The following is a 21,061-nucleotide window of genomic DNA, read 5'->3' on the forward strand; positions in this document are numbered from 1 at the left end:
ATCGCTGCTTGCAGCTTTAATTAGGGACCGCAGTGTCCCTTTGGGACAGAGGACCCTATTGTATTTTGTGCGTTTTATTATTATTATTATTATTATTATTCCCCCGCCTCTTTGAGCTGTAATTTGACCCCCTTAACATGCTTCAAAACTCACCATATTTGACACACACATCAGGATTGGCAAAAATTGCCATCTAATCAAAAAAACCAAACCCCAAAACTCAAAATTGCGCTCTCGCGCCCCCTAGGAAGAACACACACAAAACTGCTTGTAACTTCCGGTAGGAATGTCGTAGAGACATGAAACATAAACCTCTATGTAGTTTTGACTTAGACCTAGATTTCATACATTGACATCCTTCAGCAAAAATCAACAGGAAGTTGGCAATTCCCCCTTCAAAACAAAAGTTTACTAAAAACAGTCACTTTTGCCTCTTTGAGCTGTAATTTGACCCCCTTAACATGCTTCAAAACTCACCAAACTGGACACACACATCAGGACTGGCAAAAATTGCGATCTAATAAAAAAAAAACCAACCCCAAAACTCAAAATTGCGTTCTAGCGCCCCCTATGAAGAAAACACAGACACAACTGCTCCTAGGAAGAAAACTCAGACAAAACTGCCTGTAACTTCCAGTAGGAATGTCTTAGAGACATGAAACAAAAACCTCTATGTAGGTCTCACTTAGACCTACATTTCATGTATTGACAATCCCCAGCAAAAATCAATAGGAAGTTTGCAATTCCCCCTTCAAAACAAAAGTTTTGTAAAAACCGGTCACCTTTTTTCAAACATTAACTCCTCTGAGCGCGTTTGTCGTGTTGGCTTCAAACTAGCACAGGAGACAGATTGAACCCTTCTGATTAAAAATTGACCAAATAGTTTTAATTACTTCTCTGGTTTGGATTTTATGTGCTGTCAAAGTCGGTCCCGTCCATCGCTGCTTGCAGCTTTAATTTTATTTGATTTTGTGCGTGGCATAGATTTGCCGTGCGCAGAGGACGCTTGAGCAGTGCGCAATTGCACAGGCGCGCACCTTAGAGGGAACATTGGCTGTATGTATACTTTTGACCCAGCACATTTTCAGTAGATCCATAATAAATTCATAAAAGAAGCAAACTTCATGAATGTTTTTTGTGACCAACAAGTATGTGCTCCAATCACTACATCACAAAAAAATAAGAGTAATTTTTAAATGATTGGAAACTCCAGACAGCCATGACATGATGTTCTTTACAAGTGTATGTCCACTTTTGACCCTGACTGTATATTGCAATAGAAATATCGCCCGATCCCTAGATGTCACAATGATTCACAATGGTGTTTATAGTTTGATATTTTTAGTTACGCTTGAGAGCCAATATTGCAACAAAAAAAGATCTGTATGATCCATCCTGTACTCCATCTTGCCTGTGCTTATGCTGAACACTCCTTAAATGTCCCAGTCAGTCTGAGGTTCCTTTAAGCCTCTCCAAAATTCTCTCATATAGCCTGATTTAAAAAAAAAGGAACAAAAGAAAGAGAAGAGGGAAAGTGATTACAAGAGGCTCTCTAAATTTTTGTGTTGATGAGTCATCTTCTCCATGGCAACGTCTGCCCTTTTTTCTTCCAATGACCTCATCCTTCAAGCAAAGGGTAATAATAGTTAGTGTTTAAAAAAAACATGACAAAGTTGTGTCCATGTTTTGCCTGCTGTGCCTTATTTTCACCACCGGGTGGCGTCACAACACAGTTCAGCAATTGTAGGGTTTCTCTTGTCGGGTCAGAAAGTTGATCCTTTTCCTACACTGCAAAAAGTCAGGGTTCAAAAACAAGAAAAAAAAAATTACAAAAATGAGGTGTATTTTATTTGAACTAAGCAAAATTATCTGCCAATAGAACAAGAAAATGTGGCTGGTCAAGACTTTCCAAAATGAGCTAACCTCAATGAACCCAAAAATAGCTTAAAATAAGAATATTTTTACCAATAACAAGTGCACTTTTCTTGGTAGAAAAAAAAAATAGACCTTTTTGCTCAATATGTTGAAAAATATTCTTAAATGAAGTAAATGCTAGTGCCATTATCTTGACATAATGATATGCGCTCGGCATCATGATTTTTTTTCATGCTTGAAATAAGAAATGATTACGTTAAAAAAGTAGTTTTATACTTGTGAGTGTTGATGACACAGCTTTGCAACACTTGATATTCTAGTTTCAAGCATGTTTTACTCAATATAGGTCATCAAATCTCAGCAACAAGCTGTAATATCTTACTGAGATCATTTAAAACACTTAAAACAAGTAAAACACTCTAACATAAAATCTGCTTAGTGAGAAGAATGATCTTATCAGACAGAAAAGAAGCAAATATCACCCTTATTTGACATATTTCATCTTACTTAGATTGCAGTTTTTGCAGTGCATGGTTACTTATCATTTCCACCTGGCTCTGATTAGTGTTCGCCCGCTTACCTGCTTCACGAGCACTAATCAGAGGCATTATTTAAGCCTGCCTTTGCCAGTCAGTCGGCCTGGCGTCATTGTTCAATTCATGCCACGTAAGTCGTGTTTGTTTCATGCCACAGTTTGGTGTTTGTTCCAAGCCATAGTTTATACTGTTTGTTTCATGCCACAGTTTGGTGTTTGTTCCAAGCCATAGTTTACACTGTTTGTTTCATGCCACAATTTGGTGTTTGTTCCAAGCCATAGTTTATACTGTTTGTTTCATGCCACAGTTTCGTGTTTGTTCCATGCCATAGTTTATGTTTGTTTACCTCCTGCCCCGTCAAGATTTCTTGAGAAGATTAAAATCATCTCCTACCTCACTAATAACAACTGTACTACTATATGAGTACGTTTTTTCTATTGTTTCATTGAAAATAAAACAGCAAAGTCCATTTGGCTGTCATCTGTTTTAATTATGAGACACAATTGTGTCAAAGTCATGATTTTTTTTTTTAACATGCTTGAAATAAGAAATGATGACTTTAAAAAAGTAGTTTTGTACTTGTGAGTGTTGATGACACAGCTTTGCAACACTTGATATTCTAGTTTCAAGCATGTTTTACTCAATATAGGCATACTTGCCAACCTTGAGACCTCCGATTTCGGGAGGTGGGGGTGGGGGGGTGGTTGGGGGCGGGGCTAAGAGGGGAGGAGTATATTTACAGCTAGAATTCACCAAGTCAAGTATTTCATATATATATATATATATATATATATATATATATATATATATATATATATATATATATATATATGTCTTAATAAGGTTATCCAAAAAATAGTGCTCGATACCGTAGTAGAGCGCAATGTATGTATGTGTGGGGAAAAAAATCACAAGACTATTTCATCTCTACAGGCCTGTTTCATGAGGGGGGTACCCTCAATCGTCAGGACGATTGAGGGTACCCCCCTCATGAAATAGTCTTGTGATTTTTTTCCCCACACATACATATATATATATATATATATATATATATATATATATATATATATATATATATATATATATATATATATATATATATATATATATATATAAGAAATACTTGACTTTCAGTGAATTCTAGCTATATATATATATATATATATATATATATATATATATATATATATATATATATATATATATAAATAAAAGAAATACTTGAATTTCAGTGTTCATTTATTTACACATATACACACACATAACACTCATCTACTCATTGTTGAGTTAAGGGTTGAATTGTCCATCCTTGTTCTATTCTCTGTCACTATTTTTCTAACCATGCTGAACACCCTTTCGCAGGTACCCAGAAAGGTTTCGAGTACCACCAAAAAAACTGAATCTCTGAAGACAGTATAAAAATCTGTGTTAAAGGTGTACAAATACTGTTTGTATAATAAGCATGTTATTTTTTTACAAATGAGGGTTAAGAGTTCAGTACTAAAAAAAAAAGAAAAGAATGTGGCTTAAGTACAGTTTTTTAATCGAGCTGCTGCATTTTTTGGTTGGGTTGTTTATTTATTTTGAGTAACTTCTATACATTTCTAAAAGGGGAGGAATGTAATTGAGTGATCTATGTTTGTCTGTTGCCATCTCCTGGTGAATGTTGGCTATAGCGTACTGGGGTCACTTTTTGGTTGGCCAACGATTTACGTGGTGTTGCGCACCTGACGTCACTCAGGTCCGCATGGAGCTGGAGGGGGCGTGGCTTCCAGCTCCGCCTGAATTTCGGGAGATTTTCGGGAGAAAATTTGTCCCGGGAGGTTTTCGGGAGAGGCGCTGAATTTCGGGAGTCTCCCGGAAAATCCGGGAGGGTTGGCAAAGTATGATATAGGTCATCAAATCTCAGCAACAAGTTGTAATATCTTACTGAGATCATTTAGGACCAAAACACTTAAAACAAGTAAAACACTCTAACATAAAATCTGCTTAGTGAGAAGAATGATCTTATCAGACAGAAAATAAGCAAATATCACCCTTATTTGAGATATTTCATCTTACTTAGATTGCCGTTTTTGCAGTGCGTGGTTACTTATTATTTCCACCTGGCTCTGATTAGTGTTCGCCCGCTCACCTGCTTCACGAGCACTAATCAGAGGTATTATTTAAGCCTGCCTTTGCCAGTCAGTCGGCCTGGCGTCATTGTTCGATTCATGCCACGTAAGTCGTGTTTGTTTCATGCCACAGTTTGGTGTTTGTTCCAAGCCATAGTTTATACTGTTTGTTTCATGCCACAGTTTGGTGTTTGTTCCAAGCCATAGTTTATGCTGTTTGTTTCATGCCACAGTTTCGTGTTTGTTCCAAGCCATAGTTTATACTGTTTGTTTCATGCCACAGTTTCGTGTTTGTTCCATGCCATAGTTTATGTTTGTTTACCTCATGCCCCGTCAAGATTAAAATCATCTCCTACCTCACTAATAACAACTGTACTACTATATGAGTACGTTTTTTCTATTGTTTCATTGAAAATAAAACAGCAAAGTCCATTTGGCTGTCATCTGTTTTAATTATGAGACACAATTGTGTCAAAGTCATGATTTTTTTTTTTTAACATGCTTGAAATAAGAAATGATGACTTTAAAAAAGTAGTTTTATACTTGTGAGCGTTGATGACACAGCTTTGCAACACTTGATATTCTAGTTTCAAGCATGTTTTACTCAATATAGGCATACTTGCCAACCTTGAGACCTCCGATTTCGGGAGGTGGGGGTGGGGGGGTGGTTGGGGGCGGGGCTAAGAGGGGAGGAGTATATTTACAGCTAGAATTCACCAAGTCAAGTATTTCATATATATATATATGTGTATGTATATATATATATATATATATATATATATATATATATATATATATATATATATATATATATATATATATATATATATATATATATATATATATATATATATATATATATGTCTTAATAAGGTTATCCAAAAAATAGTGCTCGATACCGTAGTAGAGCGCAATGTATGTATGTGTGGGGAAAAAAATCACAAGACTATTTCATCTCTACAGGCCTGTTTCATGAGGGGGGTACCCTCAATCGTCAGGACGATTGAGGGTACCCCCCTCATGAAATAGTCTTGTGATTTTTTTCCCCACACATACATATATATATATATATATATATATATATAAGAAATACTTGACTTTCAGTGAATTCTAGCTATATATATATATATATATATATATATATATATATATATATATATATATATATATATATATATATATATATATATATATATATATAAATAAAAGAAATACTTGAATTTCAGTGTTCATTTATTTACACATATACACACACATAACACTCATCTACTCATTGTTGAGTTAAGGGTTGAATTGTCCATCATTGTTCTATTCTCTGTCACTATTTTTCTAACCATGCTGAACACCCTTTCGCAGGTACCCAGAAAGGTTTCGAGTACCACCAAAAAAACTGAATCTCTGAAGACAGTATAAAAATCTGTGTTAAAGGTGTACAAATACTGTTTGTATAATAAGCATGTTATTTTTTTTACAAATGAGGGTTAAGAGTTCAGTACTAAAAAAAAGAAGAAAAGAATGTGGCTTAAGTACAGTTTTTTAATCGAGCTGCTGCATTTTTTTGGTTGGGTTGTTTATTTATTTTGAGTAACTTCTACATTTCTAAAAGGGGAGGAATGTAATAGAGTGATCTATGTGTGTCTGTTGCCATCTCCTGGTGAATGTTGGCTATAGCGTACCGGGGTTACTTTTTGGTTGGCCAACGATTTACGCGGTGTTGCGCACCTGACGTCACTCAGGTCCGCATGGAGCTGGAGGGGGCGTGGCTTCCAGCTCCGCCTGAATTTCGGGAGATTTCCGGGAGAAAATTTGTCCCGGGAGGTTTTCGGGAGAGGCGCTGAATTTCGGGAGTCTCCCGGAAAATCCGGGAGGGTTGGCAAAGTATGATTATAGGTCATCAAATCTCAGCAACAAGCTGTAATATCTTACTGAGATCATTTAGGACCAAAACACTTAAAACAAGTAAAACACTCTAGTGAGAAGAATGATCTTATCAGACAGAAAATAAGCAAATATCACCCTTATTTGAGATATTTCATCTTACTTAGATTGCAGATTACAGAAATGACATTAGTGCACAACAACAACAACATTTAGTGTCAATTTTGCAAATGTAATTAGCATGGAATGAACCACCTTATTTCACTGGACACACATTTTATCCAAGATCAAATGATGCATCACAGGGAATTTAATTTGGAAGTTGGGGGCAATTTTCCCCCCCTGGGGGCTCCCTAGAAGAGAGGGGGGTCACACACTTAATGCCCAATGAGGGTTACTATCTAATAATAATCCCTCCATCCTGCATTAGTGCTCAGTTGAGACCAAAAGGGGAGGGGGTTTAGAGACAGACTGATTCCAGTGATTTATTCGAAGGGAGGGGCTTCAGTGGATTGGGGGTTCTTTTTTCAGTATAGGATTATCATGGCAGGAGCCTCCTTTTAGCACATCTGTGAAACACATATAATAACACAGCTGACTGACACACAATGGATTTGTGCATGCATGTTTTATAGATCATGCAGATCCACATCCGTCTCCCAGTCCACTGAGACATGATTAAACCCGTCTTGTAGGATTAAAACTGTGTGGATTACACTTGTATCATATTTACTGGCTAAGTGAGATGACAAGAACTCCAGATGAAAACTTGCATTTGACTAGGAAATGCAGCTATAAAGGGGAACATTATCGCAATTTCAGAAGGGTTAAAACCGTTAAAAATCAGTTCCCAGTGGCTTATTTTATTTTTCGAAGTTTTTTTCAAAATGTTACCCATCACGCAATATCCCTAAAAAAAGCTTCAAAGTGCCTGATTTTAACCATCGTTTCTCAACACCCGTCCATTTTCCTGTGACGTCACATAGTGATGCCAACACAAACAAACATGGCGCATAGAACAGCAAGATATAGCGACATTAGCTCGGATTCAGACTCGGATTTCAGCGGCTTAAGCAAAATTGAAGAAGAAACCGAAGCTATTGAGCCATATCGGTTTGAACCGTATGCAAGCGAAAGCGACGAAAACGACACGACAGCCAGCGACACGGGAGAAAGCGAGGACGAATTCGGCGATCGCCTTCTAACCAACGATTGGTATGTGTTTGTTTTTAAGTGTTGTCATGTTTTTAAGCTAAATTATTGGTAAACACAGTTTATTTATAATAATTTACGTAAAACCGCGAGTAATTAATAAAGTTTTCATCAATTAATATATTCTGTAGACATACCCTCATCCGCTCTCTTTTCCTGAAAGCTGATCTGTCCAGTTTTGGAGTTGATGTCAGCAGGCCAGGGAAGCTAGGGTCGATAGGGGGTTTAGCTCGCTCGTCTGCGGGAACAAACTGCCGCCATTGCTTGCCGTGCTAGCGAGGGCCTTTGTCCCTGAATTGCTCACACACTCCGGCAGATTCAATGGGGGTCTGGCGGCAGATTTCTTTGACTTTATGGTTGGAAATGCATCTGCTTTGAGTGTCGCAGGATATCCACACATTCTTGCCATCTCTGTCGTAGCATAGCTTTCGTCGGTAAAGTGTGCGGAACAAACGACTGACCATTTTCGTCGGCTTTCCCCACAGCCCCGTATTTTGAACACATTTCGTCCAAGTTCTTGCCACTTTGGCATCTTTGGGCCACTGGTGCAACTTGAATCCGTCCCTGTTGGTGTTGTTACACCCTCCGACAACACACCGACGAGGCATGATGTCTCCAAGGTACGGTAAAACAGTGGAAAAAAACGGAAAATAACAGAGCTGATTTGACTCGGTGTTTGAGAAAATGGCGGATTGCTTCCCGATGTGACGTCATCGCTCCGAGAGCGAATATTAGAAAGGCGTTTAATTTGCCAAAATTCACCCATTTAGAGTTCGGAAATCTGTTAAAAAAATATATGGTCTTTTTTCTGCAACATCAAGGTATATATTGACGCTTACATAGGTCTGCTGATAATGTTCCCCTTTAAGTTATGGACTGCACTGATTCTGACCGTTTCTGGGTTTTTGTGTTGTTTTCCTTTGTTTAGTGTTTCTTTTTGTCTTGCACTCTTATTATTGTTCTTGTTTGGGTTACGTCTTGCACTGTTTGCCCCTGATCACTAATCTGAAGGAAATATTGATTCGTTTGTCTATAGCAGTGTTTTTCAACCACAGTGAGATACAGTCTGGTGTGCCGTGGGAGATGATCTAATTTCACCTATTTGGGTTAAAAAATATTTTGTTGCAAAGCAGTAATTATAGTCTGCAAATGATGTGTTGTTGTTGAGTGTCGGTGCTGTCTAGAGCTGGGCAGAGTAACCGTGTAATACTCTTCCATATCAGTAGGTGGCAGCCGGTAGCTAATTGCTTTGTAAGATGTGGGAAACAGCGGGAGGCAGTGTGCAGGTAAAAAGGTGTCTAATGCATACTTGCCAACCTTGAGATCTCCGATTTCGGGAGGTGGGGGGCAGGGGGCGGGGCGTGGTTAAGAGGGGAGGAGTATATTTACAGCTAGGATTCACCAAGTCAAGTATTTCATATATATATATATATATATATATATATATATATATATATATATATATATATATATATATATATATAAGAAATACTAAGTCAAGTATTTATAATATATATATATATATATATATATATATATATATATATATATATATATATATATATATGTATATATATATATATATATATATATATAAAATATAGTGAAAAATAGTGACAAATAGAACAAGGATGGACAATTCAACCCTTAACTCAACAATGAGTAGATGAGTGTTATGTGTGTGTATATGTGTAAATAAATGAACACTGAAATTCAAGTATTTCTTTTATATATATATATATATATATATATATATATAAGAAAAACTTGAATTTCATCCATCCATCCATCTTCTTCCGCTTATCCGAGGTCGGGTCGCGGGGGCAGCAGCCTAAGCAGGGAAGCCCAGACTTCGCTCTCCCCAGCCACTTCGTCCAGCTCTTCCTGTGGGATCCCGAGGCGTTCCCAGGCCAGCCGGGAGACATAGTCTTCCCAACGTGTCCTGGGTCTTCCCCGCGGCCTCCTACCGGCCGGACGTGCCCTAAACACCTCCCTAGGGAGGCGTTCGGATGGCATCCTGACCAGATGCCCGAACCACCTCATCTGGCTCCTCTCCATGTGGAGGAGCAGCGGCTTTACTTTGAGCTCCCCCCGGATGACAGAGCTTCTCACCCTATCTCTAAGGGAGAGCCCCGCCACCCGGCGGAGGAAACTCATTTGGGCCGCTTGTACCCGTGATCTTGTCCTTTCGGTCATAACCCAAAGCTCATGACCATAGGTGAGGATGGGAACGTAGATCGACCGGTAAATTGAGGGCTTTGCCTTCCGGCTCAGCTCCTTCTTCACCACAACGGATCGATACAGCGTCCGCATTACTGAAGACGCCGCACCGATCCGCCTGTCGATCTCACAATCCACCCTTCCCTCACTCGTGAACAAGACTCTGAGGTACTTGAACTCCTCCACTTGGGGCAGGGTCTCCTCCCCAACCCGGAGATGGCACTCCAACCTTTTTTGGGCGAGAACCATGGACTCAGACTTGGAGGTGCTGATTCTCATCCCAGTCGCTTCACACTCGGCTGCGAACCTATCCAGTGAGAGCTGAAGATCCTGGCCAGATGAAGCCATCAGGACCACATCATCTGCAAAAAGCAGAGACCTAATCCTGCAGCCACCAAACCGGATCCCCTCAACGCCTTGACTGCGCCTAGAAATTCTGTCCATAAAAGTTATGAAGACTTGAATTTCAGTGTTCATTTATTTACACATATACACACACATAACACTCAGCTACTCATTGTTGAGTTAAGGGTTGAATTGTCCATCCTTGTTCTATTCTCTGTCACTATTTTTCTAACCATGCTGAACACCCTCTCTGATGATGCATTGCTGTGTGGCACGCATCAAATGCACTAGATGGCAGTATCGTCCTGTTTAAGAGTGTCACAACATTGCTGTTTACGGCAGACGAACTGCTTTACGGTAGACGAAAACGTGACTGCTGTTGTTGTGCGTTGTTGCCGCGCTGGGAGGACGTTAATGAAACTGCCTAACAATAAACCCACATAAGAAACCAAGAACTCGCCCTCCATCATTCTTCAGTTATAACGTGATTGGGCGGGTACGCTGTTTATATTGTGTGCCTGAATTTCGGGAGATTTTCGGGAGAAAATTTGTCTCGGGAGGTTTTCGGGAGAGGCGCTGAATTTCGGGAGTCTCCCGGAAAATCCGGGAGGGCTGGCAAGTATGGTCTAATGCTTAAACCAAAAATAAACAAAAGGTGAGTGCCCCTAAGAAAAGTCATTGAAGCTTAGGGAAGGCTATGCAGAACGAGACTAAAACTGAACTGGCTACAAAGTAAACAAAAACAGAATGCTGGAGGACAGCAAAGACTTACTGTGGAGCAAAGACGGCGTCGTCTACAAAGTACATCCGAACATGACATGAAAATCAACAATGTCCCCACAAAGAAGGATAAAAACAACTGAAATATTCTTGACTGCTAAAACAAAGTAGACGCGGGAAATATCGCTCAAAGGAAGACATGAAACTGCTACAGGAAAATACGGAAAAACGAGAAAAAGCTATTAAAATAGGAGCGCAAGACAAGAAGTAAAACACTACACACAGGAAAACAGCAAAAAAGTCCAAATAAGTCAGGGTGTGATGTGACAGGTGGTGACAGTACACCTACTTTGAGACAAGAGCTATAGTGATGCATGCTTGGTTATGCTTTAAAGTCATATCCAACAATTGCGACAATGACTTTTTACTGTCAACTGAGTTTCGTTTTTTAATGATTTCTGCTGGTGGTGTGCCTCCGCATTTTTTCAACGCAAAAAATGTGCCTTGACTCAAAAAAAAAAAGGTTGAAAAACTCTGGTCTATGGTGACAAATGTTCATGGTGTTCCTTTCGTTATCCTGACAGAGTCCAATGTAAGATATCAATACAATGCTTTGTCGACATTCTGCAAACTTGTAGTTGTATCTATTTGCGGACGACTGTGCCCTGAATGCTTCCAACGAGCTGGACATGCAACGGAGCATGAACAACTTTGCCACAGCATGCTCAGACTTTGGACTCACCATCAGTACAAAAAAAAAAACAGTTGTTATGCATCAAACTGCTCCTGGAGACCCGTACACTGAGCCCCTCGTCAGAACCTCAAAGCTGCTGAAAAGTTTGTCTACCTGGGTAGCACCTTGTCACGCGTGGGCAACATCGACGAGGAGGTCATGCGTAGGATTGCGCATGGAAGTGCTGCATTTGGCCGACTCCGCAGTTCTGTCTGGGAGCGCAGAGGGCTTAGCCTACGGACCAAACTTAAGGTCTACCGTGCTGTTGTCCTACCCCTCCTGCTGTACGCCTGTGAGACCTGGACTGTATACAGCCGGCATGCTAAACAGCTTAACGCCTTCCACATGAGCTCCCTCAGGAGGCTGCTCAACATCCCAGACACTGAGGTCCTCCACAGGGCTGAGATGGATAGCATCTATGCCATCCTCAAGCGTTCCCAGCTGAGATGGGCTGGCCATGTCTGCCGCATGTCCGATGAACGCCTACCAAAAATGCTCCTGTACGGTGAACCGCACCATGGAAAGCGTTCACGCGGCGGACAGCGGAAAACGCTTTAAGGACACCTTAAAGGCCAGTCTCAAGGGCTGTGGTCTAGACCCAGAGACATGGGAAGCCGATGCCCAACACCGTTCAATCTGGCGCTCTGCAGTCTGGCACGGTGTTGCAGACTTCGAGGAAAAACGCATCCATGAAGCCGAACAGAAGCGACAGCTCCGCAAGACCAGAGACAGTTCCTCCCTCTCTGCCAGCCACCCCCCCAGCCATAACCTGCCCTCACTGCAGCCCGTCATTCCGCGCAAGGATTGGCCTCATCAGCCATCTTCGCACACACAAATCAACGTGAAGTCACCTGGTCATCTTCGAAAACGAAGGACGAACATGAGTTGTATCTATTAGCCAAGACAGACCTGAACGACTCTGTTCATCACCACATCCGTCCATTTTCTACTGCTTGTCCCTTTCAGGGGTGCCGGAGCCTATTTCAGGAAGCCAATTTGGCATTACTTCCATGCAGGGTTGTGTTGATTGCAGTCATCGATGACATCCAGCAACTCTTGATCGAACCACCGCCCTCAGCATCACTGTCTAACCCACTTCCTGAATTTGTGGTCAATTAGTTTGTCTTTTTAATTGCTGTTTGGACGATTTAGTGTCCCATCCCCCTCCCCTCCTCTCCCTTCCCTAATGACCTACTGTTGTGCACCAGTGAAAGATGAGGTGTAAGGCGGGAAATAGGTCAAACAATTACTGCATCTGCCCAACTTAGAGGAAGTACAGATGAACACATATTGTCGTTGATAGGACTCCAACCCACTTCCTATTGATAGGCTCACATACTGGCGGGCCCCAGGTGGCTTGTTGCGACGTGTCCTTGAGCTTCTTGAGGCACTTAACCTAAATTAGCTCAGTCTGTCGCCAGGCTTCTGTGGAAATCAGACAATACGCCCTCTCAGCACGAGAGCAACACCGCCTAGCTCAATACTGCACTTGCTATTTGCATTCTGCTGATTGGAAACATTGACTTTGATTAGATAAAGTAGTTGTTATTTATGATATCGGATCATCATAAAGGGGCCGGTGTTGGAATGTAGGTCAAGAAACCGGCCTAAGGTTATCTGTGCGTGCAGTCCTCCGAGGCGTGAAGCACCTGCATTCATGTACTTGTCAACCTGTATGTGTGCTATGTCTACACTAAACCAAATACTTATTTAGCCTGAGCCCCGTTTCAGCCACACTAAACCAGCGTTTAATATTGTGAGAGTCCAGTCCGTAGTGGATCTAACATAATAGTGTGAGAGTCCAGTCCATAGTGGATCTAACATAATAGTGTGAGAGTTCAGTCCGTAGTGGATCTAACATAATAGTGTGAGTCCAGTCCATAGTGGATCTAACATAATAGTGTGAGAGTCCAGTCCATAGTGGATCTAACATAATAGTGTGAGAGTCCAGTCCATAGTGGATCTAACATAATAGTGTGAGAGTCCAGTCCATAGTGGATCTAACATAATAGTGAAAGTCCAGTCCATAGTGGATCTAACATAATAGTGTGAGAGTCCAGTCCATAGTGGATCTAACATAATAGCGTGTGAGTCCAGTCCAAAGTGGATCTAACATAATTGTGTGAGAGTCCAGTCCATAGTGGATCTAACATAATAGTGTGAGAGTTCAGTCCGTAGTGGATCTAACATAATAGTGTGAGAGTCCAGTCCATAGTGGATCTAGCATAATAGTGTGAGAGTCCAGTCCATAGTGGATCTAACATAATAGTGAGATAGTCCAATCCATAGTGGATCTAACATAATAGTGAGAGTCCAGTCCATAGTGGATCTAACATAACAGTGTGAGAGTCCAGTCCATAGTGGATCTAACATAATAGTGAGAGAGTCCAGTCCATAGTGGATCTAACATAATAGTGAGAGTCCAGTCCATAGTGGATCTAACATAATAGTGTGAGAGTCCAGACCATAGTGGATCCAACATAATAGTGAGAGTCCAGTCCATAGTGGATCTAACATAATAGTGAGAGAGTCCAGTCCATAGTGGATCTAACATAATAGTGAGATAGTCCAGTCCATAGTGGATCTAACATAATAGTGAGATAGTCCAGTCCATAGTGGATCTAACATAATAGTAAGAGTCCAGCAGTCCATAGTGGATCTAACATAATAGTGAAAGTCCAGTCCATAGTGGATCTAACATAATAGTGAGAGTCCAGTCCATAGTGAATCTTTAGCAGTCAAGAATATTTCAGTTGTTTTTATCCTTCTTTGTGGGGACATTGTTGATTGTCATGTCATGTTCGGATGTACTTTGCTCCACAGTAAGTCTTTGCTGTCCTCCAGCATTCTGTTTTGTTTACCTAAGCTCCCCCTGGTTGAAAAAAAAAAAAAAATTCTTATTACAGTAGTTTTCTGTTGTTAAGTGCTTTGATTGCCAGTGAGACAAAGGAAAACCTCTACCTGTGGAGTTTGCATGTTTACGTTTAACTAAACGAGTAAAACATCAATACAATATTTTTGTTTGTAATGTTTGTCGCAACTGTGTGCTTTTTGAGGTTAAAGGTACAAGGTGTCATGTCTGTGTGACCATGTTTTGTATTAGTCATGTTTTGTTTTGTTTAGTTATTGGACTCTTTAGTTTCTGGCTTTTCACTCCCTTGTCTTGTTTCCATGGTTACCCATTAGTTTCTGTCATGACTTGGTCCGGGGTGTGTGCTTTTCCAGGATGCAACGGAAAGTTGGCTCGTGCGAGACGGGAATGAAGGTACATGATTTATTATTATCAAAAAAAGGAATAAATGAAAGCGCGCACAGTGGCGGAGAATAAACTATGAAACCAAAAGACTATAGCAAAAAAGTACAAACAAAAAACACGCACAATGGCGGAGAACAAACTATGAAACCAAAAAGACTATAAATATGGAACGAAAACTTACTTGGCTTGGACAAAAGTAGTTGCTTGAGGAATTGACATGAAAAGAAATATCAGGCATGAACAGAGCATAAATGTGTTGAGGTCGTCAGGACGAACAACAGAAAATGAATGAACTTAAATACTAGGGACATGATTAGTGAAAGCAGGTGCGTGACTCAAAACGTGAAACAGGTGCGTGACGTGACAGGTGAAAACTAATGGTTGCTATGGTGACCAGACAAGGGAGTGAAAAGACAGAAACTAAACAAAACATGACTTAAAACAAAACATGATAATACAGACATGACAGTTTCACCTGTTTCACGTTTGGACTCATTGTGCACTCTTGTTGTCACCATAGCAACCCATTAGTTTTCCCCTGTCACGTCACGCACCTGTTTCACGTGTTGAGTCACGCACCTGTTTCCGTTAATCATGTCTGTAGTATTTAAGTTCATTGTTTTCAGTTTGTCTTTCTGGTGACATCCCCACATTTATGCTTCTGCACACTCTCCACACCCTTATGACCCTTGCTGCTCTTTTTTCATGCCGGTTCCATGCCAAGTAAGTTTTTGTTTATTAAGCCACAGTTAAGTGTTTTTTGTTGTTGTTCATAGTTTCTGCCTTTGTGCAAGTATTTGTTTTCATAGCCAAGTCGTTTCTCCGCCACTGTGCGCGGACTCATTGTGCACTCTTGTTGTCACCATAGCAACCCATTAGTTTTCCCCTGTCACGTCACGCACCTGTTTCACGTTTTGAGTCACGCACCTGTTTTCGTTAATCATGTCTGTAGTATTTAAGTTCATTGTTTTCAGTTTGTCTTTCTGGTGACATCCCCGCATTTATGCTTCTGCACACTCTCCACACCCTTATGACCCTTGCAGCTCTTTTTTCATGCCGGTTCCATGCCAAGTAAGTTTTTGTTTATTAAGCCACAGTTAAGTGTTTTTTGTTGTTCATAGTTTCTGCCTTTGTGCAAGTATTTGTTTTCATAGCCAAGTCGTTTCTCCGCCACTGTGCGCGATTTTCGTTTTTTTTTTTTTTTTTTTGTAGTTATAGTGTTTAAATAAATCACACAAGGAACATTAAAAACAATTGATATGCTCCAGCACCCCCTGCAACCCCGTAAGGGACAAGCGGTAGAAACGGTAGAAAATGGGCGGATGGATCGCAAGTTCATTCAATGGCATTGAAACAAATAAGCCTCAAAACATTGCAACTTTCTTAAAAAGCATTATAGGCTGCAACGATTAAAAAAAAAGCCCTCGTAATCTGGAGGGACTGTGCTGAAGGACGATTGAAGCTTCGGATTGAAGAGGAAAAATAGTACAACAGGCCAACATGCACAAGTGTTGTCCGGCCAACTAGGAGAAAAATGGTCCGGGGCAGGGAGGCTCCTGAGGGTGTTGTTAGATTTAAAACGTGTTGCCAAGGTGTCAACGGGCAGTTAACTACAAATCCGCCGTAACCAAAAGTGGAAATAAAACACTTTCTTGACACCGGCCACAACATTCTCAGCGAGCGATGAGGCTGCTTATAAAACTTAAACAGGTGTGCACAGTTTTAATGCAGTGTTTTTCAACCACTGTGCCGCGGCACACCAGATACAGTCTGGTGTGCCGTGGGAGATTATCAAATTTCACCTATTTGGGTTAAAAATATTAGTTGCAAAGCAGTAATTACAGTCTGCAAATGATGTGTTGTTGTTGAGTAACCGTGTAATACTCTTCCATATCAGTAGGTGGCAGCAGGTAGCTAATTGCTTTGTAGATGTGGGAAACAGCAGGAGGCAGTGTGCAGGTAAAAAGGTGTCTAATGCTGAAACCAAGAATAAACAAAAGGTGAGTGCTCCTAAGAAAAGGAATTGAAGCTTAGGGAAGGCTATGCAGAACGAGACTAAAACTGAACTGGCTATAAAGTAAACAAAAATAGAATGCTGGAGGACAGCAAAGACTTACATCCGAACATGACATGACAATCAACAATGTCCCCACAAAGAAGGATAAAAACGACTGAAATATTCTTGATTGCTAAAACAAAGTAGATGCGGGAAATATCGCTCAAAGGAAGACATGAAACTGCTACAGGAAAATACCAAAAAAAAAGAAAAAGCCATCAAAATAGGAACGCAAGACAAGAAGTAAACCACTACACACAGGAAAACAGCAAAAAAGTCCAAATAAGTCAGGGTGTGATGTGACAGGTGGTGACAGTACACCTACTTTGAGACAAGAGCTATCACAATCGTGTGTGCTGTGGGAGATTATCTAATTTCACCTATTTGGGTTAAAAATATTTTTTGCAAAGCAGTAATTATAGTCTGCAAATGATGTGTTGTTGTTGAGTGTCGGTGCTGTCTAGAGCTCGGCAGAGTAACCGTGTAATACTCTTCCATATCAGTAGGTGGCAGCAGGTAGCTAATTGCTTTGTAGATGTGGGAAACAGCGGGAGAAAGAGTGCAGGTAAAAAGGTGTCTAATGCTGAAACCAAGAATAAACAAAAGGTGAGTGCCCCTAAGAAAAGGCATTGAAGCTTAGGGAAGGCTATGCAGAACGAAACTAAAACTGAACTGGCTACAAAGTAAACAAAAACAGAATGCTGGAGGACAGCAAAAACTTACTGTGGAGCAAAGTCGGCGTCCACAATGTACATCCGAACATGACATGACAATCAACAATGTCCCCACAAAGAAGGATAAAAACATCTGCAATATTATTGATTGCTAAAACAACTCGAAGGAAGACATGAAACTGCTACAGGAAAATACCAAAAAAAGAGAAAAAGCCGCCAAAATAGGAGCGCAAGACAAGAAGTAAAACACTACACACAGGAAAACAGCAAAAAAGTCCAAATAAGTCAGGGTGTGATGTGACAGGTGGTGACAGTACACCTACTTTGAGACAAGAGCTATAGTGATGCATGCTTGGTTATGCTTTAAAGTCATATCCAACAATTGCGAAAACGACTTTTTACTGTCAACTGAGTTTTGTTTTTTTAATGATTTCTGCTGGTGGTGTGCCTCCGCATTTTTTCAACGCAAAAAATGTGCTTTGGCTCAAAAAAGGTTGAAAACACTGGTCTAGAGCAGTATTTTTCAACCACTGTAGTGTGCCGCGAGATACAGTCTGGTGTGCCGTGGGAGATTAACTAATTTTACCTATTTGGGTTAAAAATATTTGTTGCAAAGCAGTAATTATAGTCTGCAAATGATGTGTTGTTGTTGAGTGTCGGTGCTGTCTAGAGCTCGGCAGAGTAACCGTGTAATACTCTTCCATATCAGTAGGTGGCAGCAGGTAGCTAATTGCTTTGTAGATGTGGGAAACAGCGGGAGGCAGAGTGCAGGTAAAAAGGTGTCTAATGCTGAAACCAAAAATAAACAAAAGGTGAGTGCCCCTAAGAAAAGGCAGTGAAGCTTAGTGAAGGCTATGCCATACTTTGCCAACCCTCCCGGATTTTCCGGGAGACTCCCGAAATTCAGCGCCTCTCCCGAAAACCTACCGGGACAAATTTTCTCCCGAAATTCAGGCGGAGCTGGAAGCCACGCCCCCTCCAGCTCCATGCGGACCTGAGTGACGTCAGGTGCGCAACACCACGTAAATCGTTGGCCAGCCAAAAAGTGACCCCAGTACGCTATAGCCAACATTCACCAGGAGATGGCAACAGACAAACATAGATCACTCTATTACATTCCTCCCCTTTTAGAAATGTATAGAAGTTACTCAAAATAAATAAACAACCCAACCAAAAAATGCAGCAGCTCGATTAAAAAACTGTACTTAAGCCACATTCTTTTCTTCTTTTTTTTAGTACTGAACTCTTAATCTTAACCCTCATTTGTAAAAAAAAAATAATAACATGCTTATTATACAAACAGTATTTGTACACTTTTAACACAGATTTTTATACTGTCTTCAGAGATTCAGTTTTTTTGGTGGTACTCGAAACCTTTCTGGGTACCTGCGAAAGGGTGTTCAGCATGGTTAGAAAAATAGTGACAGAGAATAGAACAAGGATGGACAATTCAACCCTTAACTCAACAATGAGTAGATGAGTGTTATGTGTATGTATATGTGTAAATAAATGAACACTGAAATTCAAGTATTTCTTTTATATATATATATATATATATATATATATATATATATATATATATATATATATATATATATATATATATATATATATATATATATTGTATATATATATATATATATATATATATATATATATATATATATATATATATATATTGTATATATATATATATATATATATATATATCCATCCATTTTCTACCGCTTATTCCCTTTGGGGTTGCGAGGGGCGCTGGAGCCTATCTCAGCTACAATCGGGCGGAAGGCGGGGTACACCCTGGACAAGTCCCCACTTCATCGCAGGGCATATATATATATATATATGTATATATATTTATTTTATTTTATTATATATATATATATATATATATATATAATAAAATAAAATAAATATATATACAGCTAGAATTCACTGAAAGTCAAGTATTTCTTATATATATATATATATATGTATGAAATACTTGACTTGGTGAATTCTAGCTGTAAATATACTCCTCCCCTCTTAGCCCCGCCCCCAACCACGCCCCCGCCCCACGCCCCCCCACCCCCCACCTCCCGACCGAAATCGGAGGTCTCAAGGTTGGCAAGTATGGGCTATGCAGAACGAAACTAAAACTGAACTGGCTACAAAGTAAACAAAAACAGAATGCCGGACGACAGCAAAAACTTACTGTGGAGCAAAGACGGCGTCCACAATGTACATCCGAACATGACATGACAATCAACAATGTCCCCACAAAGAAGGATAAAAACAACTGAAATAGTCTTGAGACAAGAGCTATAGTGATGCATGCTTGGTTATGCTTTAAAGTCATATCCAACAATTGCGACAATGACTTTTTGTCGTGAGATCGACAGGCGGATCGGTGCGACGTCTTCAGTAATGTGGACGCTGTATCGATCCGTTGTGGTGAAGAAGGAGCTGAGCCGGAAGGCAAAGCTCTCAATTTACCGGTCGATCTACGTTCCCATCCTCACCTATGATCATGAGCTTTGGGTTATGACCGAAAGGACAAGATCACGGGTACAAGCGGCCCAAATGAGTTTCCTCCGCCGGGTGGCGGGGCTCTCCCTTAGAGATAGGGTGAGAAGCTCTGTCATCCGGGGGGAGCTCAAAGTAAAGCCGCTGCTCCTCCACATCGAGAGGAGCCAGATGAGGTGGTTCGGGCATCTGGTCAGGATGCCACCCGAGCGCCTCCCTAGGGAGGTGTTTAGGGCAAGTCCGACCGGTAGGAGGCCACGGGGAAGACCCAGGACACGTTGGGAAGACTATGTCTCCTGGCTGGCCTGGGAATGCCTCAGGATCCCCCGGGAAGAGCTGGATGAAGTGGCTGGGGAGAGGGAGGTATGGGTTTCCCTGCTTAGGCTGCTGCCCCCGCGACCCGACCTCGGATAGGCGGAAGAAGATGAATTGATAGATGGACTTTTTACTGTCAACTGAGTTTCGTTTTTTAATGATTTCTGCTGGTGGTATGCCTCCCTTTTTCAATGCAGAAAAAAATGTGCCTTGGCTCCAAAAAGGTGGACAAACATTGGTGTAATGGAGGCTGAAGCGATCATCAGGCTGTAAAAAAAATTGCACACCTTCCAGACAGTCTGGCTTCATATCTCTCGCTGTCATGGCCGTGAAGTTCTCAGCTTTTCATTCATCGGGCTTCACGTTGTCTCACTAACAGCTTCTTTCTGTCACCAAGCTTCCAACCGAGCTTGGACTTCAAAGAGGGGTCACTGGAGGGCGGCCGGGGGAAAATAGGCATGACCGACCGACCGACTCCTCTCTGCCTTTTGTGTCAGTTTGGGAGTCTGTGAAGATGTATTTGTATGGTGAAGATGTATTTGTATGGTGCCTCACCTTGTTGTGTAGATCCACTATCTCTCTCTCGCTCGCTCGCTCACTCACCTGTCCTGCAGCATTTGTT

General features: G+C 40.8%; 1 protein-coding gene across 7 annotated transcripts in view; it reads left to right on the forward strand.

Moving 5' to 3' along the window:
• The window catches only part of nhsl1b (NHS-like 1b), a 357,374-nt gene that overhangs the window by 213,343 nt on the left and 122,970 nt on the right, over positions 1-21,061 (forward strand). Inside the window, exons 1-2 of one of the 7 annotated variants that reach the window (XM_061986933.2) lie at positions 14,563-14,898; positions 15,516-15,960. The exons of the other annotated variants lie outside the window; for them this stretch is intronic. Of the exons in view, the coding sequence (XP_061842917.1) occupies positions 15,954-15,960 (7 nt within the window). The 5' untranslated portion in view covers positions 14,563-14,898; positions 15,516-15,953. Of the gene's footprint in view, positions 1-14,562; positions 14,899-15,515; positions 15,961-21,061 lie in introns of those variants that run through there. 7 annotated transcript variants of the gene reach the window in all.

The sequence above is a fragment of the Nerophis lumbriciformis genome, linkage group LG26 (assembly GCF_033978685.3).
Source record: "Nerophis lumbriciformis linkage group LG26, RoL_Nlum_v2.1, whole genome shotgun sequence".
Taxonomy (NCBI): Eukaryota; Metazoa; Chordata; class Actinopteri; order Syngnathiformes; family Syngnathidae; genus Nerophis; species Nerophis lumbriciformis.